At 41.4% G+C, this 21,043-nt stretch overlaps 1 protein-coding gene across 1 annotated transcript in view; it reads left to right on the top strand.

Moving 5' to 3' along the window:
• FBP2 (fructose-bisphosphatase 2) overlaps positions 1 to 21,043 on the top strand; it is a 40,338-nt gene that overhangs the window by 5,699 nt on the left and 13,596 nt on the right. The window contains exons 3-4 of the mRNA XM_007121874.4: positions 1,458 to 1,550; positions 11,937 to 12,077. Of these exons, the coding sequence (XP_007121936.1) occupies positions 1,458 to 1,550; positions 11,937 to 12,077 (234 nt within the window). The remainder of the gene's footprint in view (positions 1 to 1,457; positions 1,551 to 11,936; positions 12,078 to 21,043) is intronic.

The raw sequence follows: 21,043 nt of genomic DNA, 5'->3' as shown, positions 1-21,043 counted from the left end.
ATTGAACACTTGCTGTATGGTGGGGACTGTGCCAAAGCACGTTATACTTGTTGTCTCACATAATTAGGCTAAGTCAAACCTATTATTTTCAACTTTCAATTTCCACCGATATGACCCTTGATTTATCTCTGATCAAATCTCACGTTTTCTTTCCCCGATGGCCTGAGCTACACAGCTCTTCACGCTAGTTCTTGAATACTCCTTGCTTGTTCCCACATCAGCTCGTGAACCTTCTCCAGCATATGCTTGATGTTCAACAAATATCTGTTGAATGCATGCATGTGTGAAATGAATGGGCTGAATTGGCTTATCTACAGGGAGAATGGGAAATTTCCAAGTTTATGACTTCCACTGCCCTCCCCGCCTCACCTTCTGTTGAACAAGGAAAAAAGAAAGGAGAAAAGGAAGAAAGAAAGAAGGAAGGAAAGAAAGAAAGAAAGAAAAAAGAAAGAAAGAAAGAACGAACGAACAAAAGAAAGAAAGGAAAGAAAGAAAGAAACGAAAAAAGAAAGGAAGGAAAGAAAGGGAAAGAAAGAAAGGAAGAAAGCTTACATTAAGCTAGGGCATTACTCATTGGAAAGTCAGGGGAAAGTAGTTTAGTGGTGGGAAAAATGAATCCCATTTTACTTGATGCTTGATTACCAGTGTTTAATTAGCCAGGACACCCCAGTCCCCATCACTAAGGCTCTCACAGAACCTTGCACATAGGAGGCCTGTAAAAAGTATCTGGTGTTTTCTTTCCCCCGAGCTGCCGGTGACAGCAGCGTGAGTGGGCATGAGGGACATGGTATCTCAAGACCACACCTACTCTGTCTCTGGTCTTCACATCAGCAAGGTAGGGTGGATGCAGCAAAACCCAGAGGAGTATTTTTACCCTCCTGATGTAGTCATACATACCAGCTATTTTAATAAGACAGACCCAGAGGCCCTGGGACATTGTTCTGAGATTTTCTTTCAGTAAAAATGTGCTAAAATGAAAAAAGCCTGTCTGGGGGGAGGCTCAGAAGTATCAGTAAATCAATAGCCAACCTTACTGTGGACGTGGGTAGAACCTGTCCAAGGTCATCTTCAGCTTCTCCACCACTTCCCTGCAAGGTGCCCATTTCGGACCTGGTTTCCTCTCACACCCTCAGCAGCTCTGAGTCCCCACTGGTCCCAGGTAGGAGGGGAGGGCGGAGCCAGGGCAGGTGGGAGGAGAGCTATTTAGAGGTGGGTGGGACCTCCATCACCCCCTGTGGGTGTCAATTAATCTGTTTATGGGCAGGAGGGCTCTGAGCTGCCCAGTGAATGTATGCTGATACACTCTGCACTCCTTAAGTAACTGCATTTTTTGACGAGGATATCCCTTTGCTCTGAATCGCTTTTGCTGCAGTGCTGTCTGCCACACACAGCCGCGTACACAGAGTGTGTTGCTCGGAAGGTGACCTGATCAGGTGTTCTGCCCTCTGTGCATGTAGGGGAAATACGTGGTCTGCTTTGACCCACTGGATGGATCTTCGAACATCGACTGCCTGGCCTCCATTGGAACCATATTTGCCATCTACAGAAAGGTGAGTAAACAGTATGCTCTTTAACACCTCCTTCCTCTGGTGGTTCCAGACATTCCTGGTCTGGGAGCCACGAACCTGGAGTTCTAACCTCGGTCCTCTCACTAACCAGACACACGGTGGCAGGCAAGCCATGAACCTCTCTCTGCCTCCGGCTCCTCCTTGAATACCCGAATCGGTCATTTCCTTCAGTCCTGTTCTCGGCATGCCTAGGAAGGGAGGGTGAGCTGATAGATGGGGCCTTGTTTTGAAAATCTGGAGGCAACACAAATGCCAGACGTGGAATTAGGTTCCAGGTGGCATCTTAAGGCCCCTCTGTTCTTTCCTTGTGTATCTTGAATCTTACTGCGTTTGCTTTCTGTTGCTGCTGTAACAATTCACCACACATTTAGAGGCTTAAAACAACCTCCATTAATTATCTCCCAGTTCTTGGGTCAGAAGTTTGGCAGGCATGGCTGGGTTCTCTGTCTTGTAAGGCCAAAATCTTGGTGTCAGCCGGTCTGGCATCCTATTGAGAAGAATTCACTTCCAGGCTCGCTTAGGCTGTTGGCAAAATTCACTGAAACTGTCAACATCCATCCCCTCACGTAGTTACAATTTGTGTGTGTGAGTGTGTGTGAGTGTGTGTGTGTGTGTGTGTGTGAGATGAGGACTTTTAAGATCTACTCTCACAGCGACTTTCAAATAGACAATACAGTATTTTTTTAAAAACATCTTTATTGGAGTATAATTGCTTTAAAATGGTGTGTTAGTTTCTGCTTTATAACAAAGTGAATCAGCTATACATATACATACGTCCCCATATCTCTTCCCTCTTGTGTCTCCCTCCCACCCTCCCTATGCCACCCCTCTAGGTGGACACAAAGCACCGAGCTGATCTCCCTGTGCTTTGCGGCTGCTTCCCACTAGCTATCTATTTTACATTTGGTTGTGTATATAAGTCCATGCCACTCTCTCACTTCGTCCCAGCTTACCCTTCCTGCTCCCCATGTCCTCAAGTCCATTCTATACATCTGCGTCATTATTCCTGTCATGCATCTAGGCTCTTCAGAACCATATTCTTTTTTTTTAGATTCCATATATATGTGTTAGCATACAGTATTGTTTTTCTCTTTCTGACTTAACTTCAGCCTGTATGACAGACTCTAGGTCCATCCACCTCACTACAAATAACTCAATTTCGTTTCTTTTCATGGCTGAGTAATATTCCATTGTATATATGTGCCACATCTTCTTTATCGGTTCATTTGTTGATGGCCACTTAGGTTGCTTCCATGTCCTGGCTATTGTAAATAGAGCTGCAATGAACATTGTGGTAAATGACTCTTTTTAAATTATCGTTTTCTCAAGGTATGTGCCCAGTAGTGGGATTTGTGGGTCGTATGGTAGTTCTAGTTTTAGTTTTTTAAGGAACCTCCATACTGTTCTCCATAGTGGCTGTATCAATTTACATTCCCACCAGCAGTGCAACAGGGTTCCCTTTTCTCCACACCCTCTCCAGCATTTATTGTTTGTAGACTTTCTGATCATGGCCATTCTGAGTGGTGTCAGGTGATATGTCATTGTAGTTTTGATTTGCATTTCCTTAATGATTAATGATGTTGAGCATTCTTTCATGTGTTTATTGTCAGTTTGTATATCTTCTTTGGAGAAATGTCTATTTAGGTCTTCTGCCCATTTTTGGATTGGGTTGTTTTTTTGATATTGAGCTGCATGAGCTGCTTGTAAATTTTGGAGATTAGTCCTTTGTCAGTTGCTTCATTTACAAATATTTTCTCCCATTCTGAGGGTTGTCTTTTCGTCAGTGTCTGGCCTTTCATTTAGGTCTTTAATCCATTTTGAGTTTATTTTTGTGCATGGTGTTAGGGAGTGTTCTAATTTCATTCTTTTACATGTAGCTGTCCAGTTTTCCCAGCACCACTTATTGACGAGGTTGTCTTTTCTCCATTGTATATTCTTGCCACGTTTATCAAAGATAAGATGACCATATGTGCATGGGTTTATCTCTGGGCTTTCTATCCTGTTCCATTGATCTATATTTCTGTTTTTGTGGCAGTACCATACTGTCTTGATTACTGTAGCTTTGCAGTATAGTCTGAAGTCCGGGAGGCTGATTCCTCCAGCTCCGTTTTTCTTTCTCAAGATTGCTTTGGCTATTAGGGGTCTTTTGTGTTTCCATACAAATTGTGAAATTTTTTGTTTTAGTTCTGTGAAAAATGCCATTGGTATTTGATAGGGATTGCATTGACTCTGTAGATTGCTTTGGGTAGTATAGTCATTTTCACAAGGTTGATTCTTGCAATCCAAGAACATGGTACATCTCTCCATCTGTTTGTATCATCTTTAATTGCTTTCATCAGTGTCTTATAGTTTTCTTCATACAGGTCTTTTGTCTCCTTAGGTAGGCTTATTCCTAGGTATCCTATTCTTTTTGTTGCAATGGTAAATGGTAGTGTTTCCTTAATTTCTTTCAGGTTTTTCATCACTGGTGTATAGGAATGCAAGAGATTTCTGTGCATTAATTTTGTATCCTGCTACTTTACCAAATTCATTGATTAGCTCTAGTAGTTTTCTGGTAACGTCTTTAGGATTCTGTATGCATAGTACCATGTCATCTGCAAACAGTGACAGCTTTACTTCTTTTCCGATTTGGATTACTTTGATTTCTTTTTCTTCTCTTATTGCTGTGGCTAAAATTTCCAAAACTATGTTGAATAATAGTGGTGAGAGTGAGAAACCTTGTCTTGTTCCTTATCTTAGTGGAAATGGTTTCAGTTTTTCACTGTTAAGAATGATGTTGGCTGTGGGTTTGTAATATACGGCCTTTATTATGTTGAGGTAAATTCTCTCTCTGCCTACTTTCTGGAGGATTTTTATCATAAATGGGTGTTGAATTTTGTTGAAAGCTTTTTCTGCATCTATTGAGATGATCATATGGTTTTTATCCTTCAATTTGTAAATATGGTGTGTCACATTGATTGGTTTGCATATCTTGAAGAATCCTTGCATTCCTGGGATAAACCCCACTTGATCATGGTGTATGATCCTTTTAATGTGCTGTTGGATTCTGTTTGCTGGTATTTTGTTGAAGATTTTTGCATCTATGTTCATCAGTGGTATTGGCCTGTAGTTTTCTTTCTTTGTGACATCTTTGTCTTGTTTTGGTATCAGGGTGATGGTGGCCTTGTAGAATGAGGTTGGCAGTGTTCCTCTCTCTGCTATCTTTTGGAAGAGTTTGAGAAGGATAGGTGTTAGCTCTTCTCTAAGTGTTGGATAGAATTCGCCTGTGAAGCCGTCTGGTCCTGGGCTTTTGTTTGTTGGCAGATTTTTAATCACAGTCTCAATTTCAGTGCTTGTGGTTGGTCTGTTTATATTTCCTATTTCTTCTTGGTTCAGTCTTGGAAAGTTTTGATCTTCTAAGACTGTGTCCATTTCTTCCGGGTTGCCCATTTTATTGGCATATAGTTGCTTGTAGTAATCTCTCATGATCCTTTGTATTTCTGCAGTGTCAGTTGTTACTTCTCCTTTTTCATTTCTAATTCTATTGATTTGAGTCTTCTCCCTTTTTTTCTTGATGAGTCTGGCTAGTGGTTTATCAATTTTGTTTATCTTCTCAAAGAACCAGCTTTTAGTTTTATTGCTCTTAGCTATTGTTTCCTTCATTTCTTTTTCATTTATTTCTGATATTATCTTTATGATTTCTTTCCTTCTGCTAACTTTGGGGTTTTTCATTCTTCTTTCTCTAATTGCTTTAGGTGTAAGTTTAGGTTGTTTATTTGAGATGTTTCTTGTTTCTTGAGGTAGGATTGTATGGCTATAAACTTCCCTCTTAGAACTGCCTTTGCTGCATCCCATAGGTTTTGGGTTGTCTTGTTTTCATTGTCATTTGTTTCTCAGTATTTTTTTATTTCCTCAGTGATCTCTTGGTTATTAAGTAGTGTATTGTCTAGCCTCCATGTATTTGTATTTTTGTACAGATTTTTTTCCTGTAATTGATATCTAGTCTCATAGTGTTGTGGTCAGAAATGATACTTGATACGATTTCAACTTTCTTAAATTTACCAAGGCTTGATTTGTGACCCAAGATATGATCTATCCTGGATTATGTTCCATGAGCAGTTGAGAAATAAGTGTGACAATATGGTATTATTATTATTATCTTTTTTTGCGGTACACGGGCCTCTCCCTGCTGTGGCCTCTCCCTCCATGGAGCACAGGCTCCGGACGCGCAGGCCCAGCAGCCATGGCTCACGGGCCCAGCTGCTCTGCGGCATGTGGGATCCTCCCGGACCGGGGCTCAAACCCGTGTCCCCTGCATTGGCAGGCGGACTCTCAACCACTGCGCCACCAGGGAAGCCCAAATATGGTATTATTAACTCTAATCCCGATGCCGTACATTACATCCCCAGGACTTACTCATCTTATAACTGGAAGTCTGTACCTTTGACCACCTTCACTCATTTCACCTACCCCACCCCTTGCTTCTGGAAACTACCAATCTGTTCTCTGTTTCTATGAGTTTTGTTTTTTTTTTTTTAGAGTCCACATGTAAGTGAGATCATACCGTATTTGTCCTTCTCTGACTTATTTCACTTAGCATAATGCCCTCAAAGTCCATCCATATTGTCATGAATGGCAGGATTTCCTTGTTTTTCATTGCTTAATTTTATGTATATATATCTGTGAAAGAGTGATTTCATGCCCTTCAGGTATATACCCAGAATTGTAATTGCTGGATCTTATATAGCTCTATATTTAATTTTTTGAAGAACCTCCATACTGTTTTCCATAGTGGCTTCACCAATTTACATTCCTACAAGCAGTGCCCGAGGGTTCCCTTCTCTCCACATCCTCACCAGCACTTGTTATTGATGATCTTTTTGATATTAGTCATTCTGACAGGTGTGAGGTGATTAGTGATGGTTAGTGATGTTGAGCACCTTTTCATGTACCCGTTGGCCCTTTGTATGCCTTCTTTGGAAAAATGTCTATTCAGTCAGATCATTTGTTTTTTGGCCATTGAGTTGTGTGAGTTCTTTGTATATTTTGGATATTAATCCCTTATTCTATGTATGATCTCCAAATATTTTTTGCTTTTTCATTTTGTTGATGGTCTTAATAGCTTCTTAAAACCAACTGATTTAAAAACAAAGAGGAATAATGAGGGAGGCTGTGCATGTGTGTGGACAGGGAGTATGTGGGAAATCTCTGTATCTTTCTCACAAATTAGGAACTGGTCTCGTTGATCTGAGTAAATCAAGGGTGTGGGTTTTAACATCCCTACAGGGTCAGGAGATCCCATCTCCCATTATTATGGGTAAGTCAACCTCACAAATATTCTACTCTTTTACTGACATAAGGATACATAGACCAGTGGAACACAAAAGAGAGCCTAGAGATAAACCCACACGTGTATGATCACCTGATTTATGAAAAGGCAATACTGAAGTTTAATTTGTACAGGATGATCCCTTCAATAAGTGATGCTGGTCCAGGTGAATATCGGTATGAGAAAAAATGAACTTGACTCCTACTTCACACCATACACAAAGATTAATTAAAGACCAGAGACTTCACTGTAAAAAGTAAAGCTGTGAAGCTCCTAGAAAAAAAAGCCACAGGAGAATATCTTCATGCCTTTAGGGAAGGTAAAGATTTTTTAAACAGGACATAAAAAGTACTAACCATGAAGGAAAAGGCTAGTAAACTGGGCTTCATTGAAACTAAGGACTTTTGTTCATCAAACGACAACATTAAGGATGGACCTAGAGATTGTCATACTGAGTGAAGTAAGTCAGACAAAGATAAATATCATATGATATCGCTTATATGTGGACTCTAAAAAAATGGTACAAATGAACCTATTTACGAAACAGAAATAGGATCACAGATGTAGAAAACACACTTATGGTTACCAAGGGGGAAGGGGAGGGAGGGGTAAATTGGGAGACTGGGATTGACATATACACACTACTATGTATAAAATAGATAACTAATAACAACCTGCTATATGGCACAGGGAACTCTACTCAATACTCCATAATGACTGATATGGGAATAGAATCTAAAAAAGAGTGGATATATGTATATGTATATGTATAAGTGATTCACTTTGCTGTACAGCAGAAAGTAACACAACATTGTAAGTCAACTATACTCTAATAAAAATTAATTTAAAAAAAAGGACAACATTAAGAGAGTGAAAAGGCAACTACAGACGGATGGAAAAATTTTCAATGCATACATCCAACAAACAACTCATATACAGAATAAAGAACTCCTACAAATCAATAAAAAAATACTATCAATCTGATCAAAGGAATGGGCAAAAGACTTGAACAGGAACTTCAAAAAAGAGATTTTTTTCCCCAGCTCGTTAATAAGTACATGAGAGATGCTCAAAATCATTAGTCATCAGGGAAATGGACAAGGAAACAGCACTGAGACATCATTTACCACCCGCCCCCAACCAGAGTGGTTAAAATTAAAAAGACTAATAATTTGTGTACAAATTATTCATAAAAGACCCAAACTGAACAAAATCAAAAAGTGTATCAACATAAGAGTAGATGAATAAACTGTGATATAGTCACATGACAAAAAGCTACATAGCAATGCAAAAGAACAAACTATTGCTATGTGCAACAACACAGATAAAATCACAAAGACATATGTTGTGAAACATAAGCCAGATACAAAAAAACACATGCTTTGTAATTTCATTTATATGAAGTTCCAAAACAGTCAAAGCTAATTATTCTTTTGATATCCAGATGATAAAGGCCAGAATAGAGGTTACCTTGGGGGAGGTGATAGTGACTGAAAGAGGGTATAAGAGAATCTGCTAGGTGGCTGGAAATATTCTATAAATTGATCTTAGTAGTTACATCAGTATGTACTATATATATGTAAAAATTCGTCAAACTGTATAGTTAAGATTTGTGTGCTTTGCTATATGTAATTTATACCTCAATTAAAAGAAAGATAATCAACTTTCCCATACCTTCTACCACCAAACACATTGAGCCTTTGCAATTGTCACTAACTTTACTGATAAGTGGCCATAGGAGGCACCACTGCCTTTATAAGTGACAGGGAAGTAGGGAGTAGGGAAAAATATAAAGATTTTAGTGGAATAGGGAGAAATGTAAAGATTTGAGAAAGATAGCACTAAATCATTTGTAAACTCCTCTGAGATTTTTGAGAAAAGTGTCATGGCAATGGAGAATACTAACATGAAGTGTATTTTGGGAGTTCCAAGACCATATTGGAGGGAAAACGAGAGTTGAAACTTTCTTTTTTCCAGGAACTGAAATAAGTTACAGATGGATTGTAAGTTTGGTGCAGAGGTGGGGAATAAAACCAGAAAAAAATTGTGGAATATTTGTCTAATCTTGTTTTGATATAGGAGAAATTCTGTCTAAACATAAAGACATAAAGACAAGAGAAGAAAATAATTAGGCTGTAATGAATAGTTTTAATTACCAAAAAAACTGCAAAAAAAAAGACACTATAAATAACATTAAAAGGCAGATGACAATTGAGGAAAATGTTTGTAACATATAAGGTATTTATATCTTTCATGTATAAAAAGCTATTAAAATTAACAATAAGAAGATGAGTACCCTGATAGAAAAATAAGCAATGACATCAAACAGACAACTTACAAAATAAGAAATAAAAATTGTCAATAAATATATAAAAATTTACTTTATTAACTATACAAAATGGAAATTAAAGCAGATGTCTTTTTTTGCACCTATCAAGTTGGCCAAGTTGAAAAGACAATACTATCTTATGTTTATCAGATTCTGCATGGCAACTTTTCAATATGTATCAAAGGTCTTTTACCCAATACTTTTATAATTTGGAATTTCTCTTGGGAAAATAATCAGAGAAACACATGTTTATGCACTAGATTTTTTATCTCAGAGTCGTTCTGATATTTTAAAACATTTGGAGACATCAAAAGGATAATATAATACTATAAGTAACTCTACACACATAAATTTGATAACTTAGATGAGGTAGACCAATTCTTTAAAAAGCACACTACTATTACTCACTCAGTATGAAACAGATAATTTGAACAGCCCTATAATTACTAAGAAAATAGAGTTCAAAAGAGATATCTCTAGGCCCAGATGGTTTCACTGGAGAATTATACCAAATGATTAAAGATTATTCAATCTCTTCTAGAAAAGAGAAGGGAAAGGAATACTTCGCAGTTTATTTTCTAAAGCCAGCATTACGCAGATACCAAAACTAGATGAAGACAGTTCTGAAAGGAAAACTACAGACCAATATCTCTCATGAATAGTTGCAAAATCTTCAACAAAATACTAACAAATAAAATTCAATAATACATAAAAAGAATTATATACCATGAGTAAGTGGGTTTACTCCAGTGATGGAAAGCTGGTTCAATATTCAAAAATCAGTCAGTGTAATCCACCACATCAACAAGCTTAAAGAAGAAAAATCATAGAAGCATGTCCATCAATGATGAAAAACCATTTGACAAAATTCAATACTCAGTTATAAAACAAAACAAAACAAACAAACAAAAACTCTCAGGAAGCAAGAAATAGAGGGGAAACTTCCCTCAACTTGATAAAGAACATCTATAAAAAGACAACAGCTAACATATTTAATAGTGAAAGACAAAATGCTTTTTCTCTAAAATCAAGAACAAGGCAAAGATGTCCAACCTCACCACTGTTATTCAACATAATGCTGAAAGAGCTAGCCGGGGCAGTGAGACCAGAAAAAGAAATAAAACCATACAGATTGGAATGAAAAACTGTTGATAGGATGGTCCATGTAGAAAACTGCTAAGGAATCTACAAACACCAAAACCAAAGCCAGCTTCCTAGAACTAATAAGTGAGTTCAGCAAGGTCACAGGATACAGAATCAACATACAAAAATCAATTGGATTTCTATATATCAGCAATAAACATATGGTAACTAAACTTTAAAATATGATATAATTTACAATTTCTCAAAAAAAAAGGAATAGTAATTCTACCAGTAATTACTGATGAGAGTAATCAAATAATATGTCTTGTATGGAGAAACATACCATGTTCATGGGTTGGAACACTCAACATTGTAAAGGATGTTAATTCTCCCCAAACTGATATACGTATAGGTTTGACTCAATTTCTCTCAAAATCCTGGCAAGATATTTTGTAGATATAGATAAGGTTATTCTAAAAGTTAAGATTATATGATATTAACAGAGGGATAGACACATGTTCAATGGAACAGAACAGAGAACCCAAAAATGGTTTCACACAGTTTATGGCTAACAGATTTTTGACAAAGTTGTGAAGACAATTCAATGGAGGAAGGAGTCTTTTCAACAATTAATGCTGGATCAACTGTATATCCACAGAGAGAAAAAAAAAAGAACTCAGCCTAAACTTTATACCAAAATCATCTCAAAATACATTACAGGTTTAAAGGTAAAACTTTATTTTTTATTATTTTTTTTTGGCTGCGCCGCACAGCTTGCGGGATCTCAGTTCCCCAACCAGAGATGGAACCTGGGCCACGGCAGTGAAAGGCCGGAATCCTAACCACTGCACCATCAGGGAAGTCCCTCCTTGCATTTTTGAGCACAAGGAAGTAGGGAGGGACGAACACTTCAAGAGATACCTGGAAAAGTAGGTTGTGAAATCCAGTCTCAGTTGTGGCTCTGCCCCTCCATCAAGGACATTCGCTCTTCCTTCATCAGCATGCCTGCCTTGCCCTGTCTCTCTGAATTCCCACTCCCATTGGCACTGTTAATGCTGCTAGCCAAAGAGAGAGGCGTCCTCAAGAAAACGTCCAGAACTGTAGACTTGGGGACAGACAGGGGCAGGGTCTTCAAGGGGCAGCACGTGGACGGTGACGAGCTCTGGGCCCAGCTGCCTGGGTTGACTCCAGCTCCTCTTGATGTTGGGTGAGTTATCCAATCGCTCAGGCTCTGAGTTCTACATCTGAACGATGGAGGTCATAAAGGTATCTACCTTGGAGTGCTGTTGTGTATGTAGAATGAGGTACTGCACAAAATCAGAGCTCAATGGCCTTGGTCGTTATAATCATCAAGGAGCATGGCTTATGATTTTTAAGAGAAGGTGTAGTTTTAGCACTTTGGGGTGCTGTTCTTGGCAGGATGGAGACAAATACATTCAGAAAACAGGGAAAAGTCCAAGAGTGGCCTTTGCAATGGTTCAGCTAGAACCATTCATTAACATGGCAACGCGTTTCCTCCAGATGCATTTGCTGTGGCTTGAAATTCTAGAACTGCGTTTCCTTCAGTGGTTCAAGTAGATCTGAAATGCAGGCCTCTGGCAAAGTGTTCTCTCCAGAGACAGTAATGTTTCCCTTTTCTCTTTTGCAGACCTCAGAGGATGAGCCTTCTGAAAAGGATGCCCTGCAGCCAGGCCGCAACATTGTAGCCGCGGGCTATGCACTCTATGGAAGTGCAACACTGGTGGCTCTTTCCACTGGCCAAGGAGTGGACCTCTTCATGCTTGACCCAGTAGGTACCCAATAAGGCAGTATGGGCCTTTGTGCTTTAATTCCTGTCCTCTGAGATAATTTCCTAGTCATTCCTAATACTTGCTTTTGGGGCCAGAGAGTCTAGTTTGGAGAGCCAACAGAATCATCTAAAAACATTAAGAACCTCTGTTCAAGTGAGGGCATTTGAGGGGTTCTACAGAGTCAGTCGTAGCAACTCAGGCCCTGTTCTTAAGGAATTTATGACCAAAAAATGCATTCAACTTCTTTGGTTTATGGGAATACAATGACTTAAGAATCCCAATGATGCCAATTTCCAGCCAGAAGCATGGATTCTTTAGAGTAGCACCATCCAATAGAACTTTCTGTGATGACGGCTATGTTCTGTAATCTTTACTGTCTGTTATGGTGGCTACTAGCTTCCTGTGACCATTGAACATTTGCAGTGTGGTTAGTGTGACTAAGAAACTGGGTTTCTAAATTTTATTTCTTTTTAATTAACTTAAATAGCCACATGTGACTAGTGGCTACCCTACTGGACACCAGTTTGGAGGACTTCCCCTAATACACATGTTCTTCCCAATGGGAGGAGTGACTGGTAGAAAGCTATTTTATCAGATTCTGTGTTGTTCTTCACGCTTTCCACAATGAGAAAATGCTCAGCAGCAGAAGGGGAAGAACCACAACCTCTGGGTAGATAAAAAATATGATAGCACAACGGTGTTTGGAGGACGACATAATTGGATAAAGACACAAGAGTTCAAAAATAAAGGGTGAGCCTTCATGGCAAATGTACATTAAAAGTGTTCAGGAGAAATTTTGGAAAATATGTGTAACTCATAGAATTTCTCTTTTAAATGCTGGATGCTTTGCTTATTACTTGTGAACTACTTTGCTAAATATAATCAGGTCTTGTGAAAACTCAAATAATTTTGACCAAAGTCCATTTCAAAATTTCCAGTATTCTGTGAAGCAAAAGCTATTGTTCAGTATTTCAACTTAATTTGAAATTACAAATGTTTATTGAGCATCTAGTGTGTCCCCATACACCATTCTAGGCAGTGGAGGGAGATAATGCACTGATCAAACAAACATTTTAGACAAACATTTCAGGATTTTACATGCTGGTGCATGTGAAACCGCACAACTCAGACTGGGACTTGAACTCACTGTCTTTTAATTGAGATCACACACCTGGTCTCAGATCTCAGGTTCTTTATGTCTCATCGCAGAAAGAATTCAGTGAGAGACAAAATGATAGGTGAGAAGTGGATTTACTTAGATAGATACACATTCCATACACAGAATCCGTCTCAAAAGGCGAGAATAGCCACAGGATATGGGGTTGTCTTGGAAAGTGAGAGTGGCCAAAGCAGAAACATACTCCACAGACAGAGTGTGGGCCATCTCAGAAGGCAAGAGGTCCGGAAATATGGGGTGGTTAGCTTTTTATGGGCTGAGTAATTTCATAGGCTAACGAGTGGGAGGGTTATTCCAACTATTTTGGGGAAGGGGCGGAAATTTCCAGGAATTGGGCCACTGCCCACTTTTTGGCCTTTTATGGTCATCCTTGGAACTGTTATGGTGCTGGTAGGTGTGTCATTTAGCATATGCTGGTGTAGTACATTGAGCATATAACGAGGCTCAAGGTCCACTGGAAGTCAAGTCTTCTGCCATCTTGAGCCTAATTGATTCTAACCAGTTTTTGTTGTGTCCTCAATGGCTCTGTGATTCTTTTAAAGGTTGTGCCCTGCCCCCTTCTTTCCTGTTTCACATGTGAGTGGAGGGAAGGGGGTTACAAATTTCAAAACAGTTAAACTAAACTTTATAGTATGGAAATCTGGTATCTTTTAAATTTTTATTTATTTATTTATTATTTTTAAAATTATTTATTTATTTATTTTTGGCTGCGTTGGGTCTTCGTTGCTGCATGTGGGCTTTCTCTAGTTGTGGCGAGCGGGGGCTGCTCTTTGTTGCGTTGCATGGGCTTCTCATTGCTGTGGCTTCTCTTGTTGCGGAGCATGGGCTCTAGGCGCACAGGCTTCAGTAGTTGTGTCACGTGGGCTCAGTAGTTGTGGCTTGCAGGCTCTAGAGTGCAGGCTTAGTAGTTGTGGTGCATGGGCTTGGTTGTCCGCGGCATGTGGGATCTTCCTGGACCAGGGCTTGAACCTGTGTCCCCTGAATTGGCAGGCAGATTCTTAACCACTGCGCCACCAGGGAAGTCCATCTGGTACATTTTTTTTTTTTTTTTTTGTAGTACGCGGGCCTCTCACTATTGCGGCCTCTCCCGTTGCAGAGCACAGGCTCCGGACGCGCAGGCTCAGCGGCCATGGCTCACGGGCCCAGCCGCTCCATGGCATATGGGATCTTCCTGGACCGGGGCACGAACTCGTGTCCCCTGCATTGGCAGGCGGATTCTCAACCACTGTGCCACCAGGGAAGCCCTGGTACCTTTTAAAGTCTAAATTTTTCACATATAAACCCATCAGAGCAAAACGCATTGCTGTGTCGGTTTACTGATGCTCTAATTTCTCCTTATTTTCATAGAAGCAGGAATCTGTAGTTCACAAATAATGTTACTGAGCCCAAGCTTGTTCTGCTTGCCGCACGACAGCCAATAAATTGGGAGACAAGGTGTTGAGGCAAGGAATAGCGACTTTATTTGGAAAGCTGGCAGACCGAGAAGATGGCAGGTTAGGGTCCCCAAAAAACCATCTTACCGGGGTCTGGATGCCAGTTTCATTTATAGAACAGAGACTGGGAGGAGGTGAGGAAGTGAAGTAAAGAGGCCATTAGTTTTGCCTGTCTTGGCCAACATCGGGAGGTGATGTGTTAATTTCTTCTTTTCTGCAGCCATTCACAGGTGGTCAGGGTCAGATTATCTCCCTGTGAGCTGAGCAAAGGCACTCTAGTTTAACATTCAGCCACAGGGTAAAGGTTCCCTGTGGCAGGCCATTATGTATGATTATAATAACAAAAGCAACGAAAAGTAAAGGTTAAAGTCAAAGAAACAGATTGAACATGGAGTCTGATTTAGCTCTTCCCTGTTACAATAATACTCTCAGAATAGTAGCTGACAGTTAGACAGTGCTTATTAAGTGGTGGATAGGTATCTGTTCTAAGCAACTTGCATATATTAATGCATTTAAGCCTCACAGCAGCCCTGTGAGGGGAAGTCCTACTACTATTCTCATTTTCAGATGAGGAAAGTGAGGCACAGAGAGGGTAAGTAACTTGCCCAAGGTCATGCTGCTGGCAGTGGAGCCAGGAGTCACACTCAGGCTGTGATCATTGTGATTTATAAGAAAAAAATAAATTTGATCATTCAGATTGAAACAGGAGGGAAGGGGGCAGGGCACGACCTTTGAAAGAATGACATAGCCCGAGGACATGACATAAACTGATTAGAACAAAATGGGTCCAAGATGGCGGACAAGTTGACTTCCACTAGACCTTGAGCCTCAGTATATGCTCACTGTAACACATCAGCAAGCTAAATGACACACCCGCAAGTGCCATGACAGTTCCAAGACTGACCATAAGGATCAAAAAGTGGGTGGTGGCCCAGTTCCTGAAAATCCCCTCCCCTTCCTGAAATAGCTGGAATATTCCTCCCACTCATTAGCCTATGAAATTACCCACCCCTATAAAAACTGACAACCCCATATCCTGGTTCCTTTCTCACCTTCTGAGATGGCCCACACTCTGTCTGTGGAGTGTGTTTCTCTATAAATAAATCCACTTCTTACCTATCACTTTGTCTCTCATTGAATTCTTTCTGCAATGAGACATCAAGAACATGAGCTTCATTAAGTCCTGAAACCAGGTGTGGGATCTCAGTTGGAAGACTGGGTTTTGGCCGGGTTTGAGTCCTAGCAGTGTGGGTTCAAGTCCCAATCTGGGTTTAGGCAGTGTTCGAGTTCTGACACAGGGGTTCAAGTCCCAATCTGAGGTGCACGGTTTCAAGATGACCAAAATATATTCCTCATGTATTTGTTCTTCATCCATGGTTCCTGGCTCACAGCTCCCAAAACCCTTGGAATTTCCTAAGTGTTGAGAGTGCTAAAGGTGTCTTTTGTTATGGTAATGAGGTGACTTTTGGAAGGCTCCTAAAGATGGGGGCTGGTTTCCAATGGACCCAACCTCGTGATTAGAGGGTTGGGACTTTCAATCTCACCCCCTGGCCTCTGAGGAGGGGAAAGGGACTGGAGGTTGAATCAATTGCAAATGATTTAATCAATCATGCCTATAATGCCTGTATAATGAAGCCTCCATAAAAACCCAAAGAACTGGGTTCAGAGAGCTTCTGGGTTGAGACTGAGGAGAGTGGTGAGCCTGGAGAGGGCAGGGAAGCTCTTCACCATTTCCCTGTGCATCTCTTCCATCTAGCTGTTCCTGAGTTATAGACTTTTATAAGAAACCAGTAATCTAGGCCTGTGAGACACAATTACTGAGCCTGCGCGTCTGGAGCCTGTGCTCCGCAACAGGAGAGGCCGTGATAGTGAGAGGCCCGCGCACGGCAATGAAGAGTGGCCCCCGCTTGCCACAACTAGAGAAAGCCCTCGCACAGAAACGAAGACCCAACACAGCAAAAATAAATAAAATAAATTAATAATAAACTCCTACACCCAACATCTTCTTTAAAAAAAAAAAAAAAAAAAGAAACCAGTAATCTAGTAAGTAAAATGCTTCTTTGAGTTCTGGGAGCCACTGTAGCAAATTAACTGACCTGAGAAAGAGGTCCTTGATGCCCACATCTTGGCTTTCCTGCATACTGATGCTGAACAGAAATATGGAGACAGAATTGTGGAGAAGAAAGAAAGCTTTATTTCTTTGCCAGGCAAAGAGGGAACACAGTAGGCTAGCGCCTCAAGAACTGTGCCCCCCCCTCCCTGGGGAATAGGGAGAGGTCTTATGGTCAGAGGTATGTGATAAGGATCAAGGCAGTAACAGTCTTCCATTCTTCTGCAAAGTTTCAAAAGGGTGGGGTTGCTGACAAGATTAGGGTTGTGCAGGGTCTCAGGTGGTCAGTTCTCCTAATCTTGATGAGCTTCTCTGGTCCCTTTTATCTTACCTGAGGTGGTTTCATGGCTGCTCCTTTCTTAATTAGCAACTATTTGAATCTGCCCTTTGGAACTCAGGGAAAGTCATGGAGGCTGGAGTCTTGCCTGCAAGAAATGGGGGACAGAAAGGCCTCTATGCCTGGGAGCCCCACAGGGCCCTGCTTGGTTTCATCCTGGGAACCTCTGATTTATGGCCAGTCGGAATTATAGGTGACAACCTGGGTTTGGAACTGGCATCTGAAGTGTCCCCACTTCGGGAGAGGGCAGACTTGTAGGACTGAACCCTTAAATTGTAGAATTTGATGCTATCTCTGTGTAGATAGTGTCAGAACTGAGTTGAATTTCAGACACACTGCTGGTGTCCGAGATTGCTTGGTTGAATTGTTGCAGGAAGGGAGACCCCTTCCAGGGCCCGAGAGTGGGCTCCTGTCTAACATTTGGAAATGAATTGTCCAAGGAGACACGTGCTGACAAAGCAAGAGACTTTATTGGGAAGGAGCACCTGGGCAGAGAGCAGCAGGGTAAGGGAACCCAGGAGAACTGCTCTGCCATGTGGCTCACAGTCTTGGGTTTTACGGTAATGGGATTAGTTTCGGGGTTGTCTCTGACCCATCATTCTGACTGAGGGTCTTTCCTGGTGGTGCCTGCATCGCTCAGCCAAGAAGGATTCCAGCAAGAAGGATTCTGGGAGCTTGGTAGGATATATATATGGACTGGGGTCTCCTCTCTCCTTTTGACCTTTACTGAATTCTTCTGGTTGGTGGTAGCTTATTAGTTCCATGGTCCTTACCAGGACCTCCTCTTGTAAGATAACTCATGCAAATGAGTGGTACCTGACCAGGGCGGGTGGTTTCTGTCAGTGGTTCCCTTAACAGTATGTGTGGGACTCCTCCCCTACCCACCCCCACAACACACACACATACACACACACAGAGGAAGTGGCCTTGGCACACCAATTCACAGGCAGTTTTGTGCTTAACTATTATACCAGACAATTTTGAATAAACTCTCTCAATTACAAGCAAAATATCTCCAAGAGCATTCTGAAGTGGTTCTAAGGGTAGTAGGGAGGTGCCTTTGGCTCAGGGGTCCAGCTGAAGGATTCTAGAGACACAGCTCATGCTTTCCACCTTCAGTCACCATAGGGGGGCCCAGTCTGGATACAGGTAGGCCAGACAGTTTGATTACACATCAGAAAGAAGAGACGGACCATAGCCTGCTCTCTGCTGAGCTCTCTTTATTAGCCTGAAAACCCTTTGGATCACATCACCCTACTACAAAGGACACTTGAGCAAGGACCCAGTGTATGAAGCTGAGGACCAGTTTGAAAGGTTGACTTCAAGTTGAAGCAGCTTATGGCAATTGTCACAGTTAGAAAACCATAGAGGGTGGCCAGCAGTTTACTCAGGCAGGGCCTCACAGGCCAGAGTTCCTTGGTGGGGCAACAAGAGCCTGCCTGATCTGTGAATTTGCAGGGCTGGTAATTTGATTTTGTCAGAGCACACATTTTGTTCAGGCACAGAGGGACTGCCTCACCTTAACCAAACTCTCAACTGTGGTATAAGCCACAATGACAAGGCACTTGTTTACAAATGGCAGATATCATTTCTGGGTGACAAGGATATGGTGCCTGATAATCAGGTACCCTCTTCTCAAAGCTGTGGGAGGCCCTTTTAATATTCAGTGGGTGCCAGTGATCACACAGTCAGGAAAAGGCATTTATTTTCCAGGTTAGAGTAAGGCTCCACAGCCAGTTCCTCCATCCTACAATAGGGAACAACTCTCCAGGGGCCTGAGTGTCTACACCCACAGCCCCTGGGGTGGATAGATAAGCGAAGACATTATTTAGACAACAGTATCTGTCTTTGATCTTTGCTGATAAAAAGAAAAGGATCCTGGCTAAACTAAGTAAAGGACTTACTGTATTAATGGGAAAGCTCAGGCCCCAGGCTAGAGATGGGCAGGTCTGGGAAGCCGGATTCACAGGAATGGTCCCACATGACAGCCAGTCTGGTCTGGACACCACCCCTGATGCTGTGTCTCTCGCTCAGGTTTCAAATGCCAGGGAGGAGTATGTAATTTGCTAAGCTCAGTCGGGTGCCTGGCCTTGGGCTAGAGGAAGCCCAGCTTAGAGTCTTCTTAGACTGGCATCCAATGAGAAAAGTTAATTATTCAAAGGAAGTTCGGGTGCTTTTAGGATGTGGAACTCCATGCTGCGCTGCTCCAAAGCGACAAATGTCCAGAGCAAGTTATTAAAGCTCATGATCCAGAGACCATCAAGTACTTCCCTGCAACATAAGGAGCTGGTTTACTAGCAAGGGAGAAGGCTCTGGAGGAACGTGAGGCATCGTGCAAGGGGTTGGCTTGGGCTTATTATAGCACTTGGGGTTTTGCTTGATGAATCTAAGGAGTATTTGAGAAAGAGAGGTTCAGTTCTGGATTGGGTGTTGTCTAGATGTGGGTACAATGAATGATTGTGTATCTCAGTTTGTATGTAGGAGGTGGGAAGTTTAAAGTGAGGGTAAAGATTCATTGGTAAAGAAGCACTCATCACTCACATTTGGCAGAAGAGAGGCACGTTGAGTTGTTTTTGCACTTGAGTATCCTCATCATTGTCTTATTTCAGACACGATCAGTGTGGCCTTGTCTCTTTGTTGTAGACGTTCATTAGGAGCCTTCTAGCTGTGAGCTGTCATCTTGGGGGATTTTTATTTTCTCAGTCTTTAAAGTTTAATCAAAACTGATTAGATTTCCAGGGTCTGATTTTCTTCCTAGTGACTTAGAGAGACATCCAGCCTTTCAAAGTGAATCTGCAGCTAGCTAATTACATTCCTAGGGATGAGACCATCAGCACTCTAATTCTGAGGATTTAAAAAACATTTTTTTATCAACTATTCCTCATGCTGAGCGAATACAGTTTCTGATTGAAGGGATTTCTCTTTACCCATATAAGAGTAATTGGGATACAAGGAACTTTGAATGGTTTCCAACATTGAGTCGTTAAGATAAACAAAATAACTGGGGACTTCCCTGGTGGTCCAGTGGTTAAGACTCCACGCTTCCGATGCAGGGAGCACAGGTTCGATCCCTGGTTGGGGAACTAAGATCCCACATGCCTCACCCTGCAGCCCCCGCCCCCCCGAAAAAGCTGGACTGAATGTGGAAGAGGATGGCAAAAACATTATAGAAAATACAGGATAAATAAATTAAAGAAAAATAACTGGACCACAAATTAGTCGTCTAACTGCATCCCCCACCTTCACGACAAATACCATTCGAGTTACTTCTTCCTCTCATTGTTGATGGCCCAGATCTTCCTGAAAGCATTAGGAATTGACCGGGGGTGAGAACTTGGGGGATATATACAGCTAGGTTCTTTACAAATGAGTAACCTAGCTACGGTGAAAGTTACAAAGGAAATTTTCCCTCTTTTTCCTTTGAATTACTTTATTTCTCGTTATATCACTGCTTGAGCTGCCTGTGCAGGCTCCATATTGTCACTGTTCTTTATACAACTCATAAAAACATCACTGGGCAGGCTGCAGAGGACCTGGCAAACCCCAGGGTTCTTTTTTTTTTTTTTTTAATAAATTTATTTATTTTATTTATTTTTATTTTTGGCTGCATTGGGTCTTTGTTGCTGTGTACAGTCTTTCTCTAGTTGTGGCATGCAGGCTTCTTGTTGCGGTGGCTTCTCTTGTTGTGGAGCACGGGCTCTAGGCGCACAGGCTTCAGTAGTTGCAGCACACGGGCTCAGTAGTTGTGGCTCGTGGGCTCTAGAGCACAGACTCAGTAATTGTGGCACATGGGCTTAGTTGCTCCGCAGCATGTGGGATCTTCCCGGACCAGGGCTCGAACCTGTGACCCCTGCATTGGCAGGCAGATTCTTAACCACTGTGCCACCAGGGAAGCCCAACCCCAGGGT

Source organism: Physeter macrocephalus, chromosome 9 (genome assembly GCF_002837175.3).
Source record: "Physeter macrocephalus isolate SW-GA chromosome 9, ASM283717v5, whole genome shotgun sequence".
NCBI lineage: Eukaryota > Metazoa > Chordata > Mammalia > Artiodactyla > Physeteridae > Physeter > Physeter macrocephalus.
The sequence above is the reverse complement of the archived record's forward strand: the minus strand, read 5'-3'. Positions and strand labels throughout refer to the sequence as shown.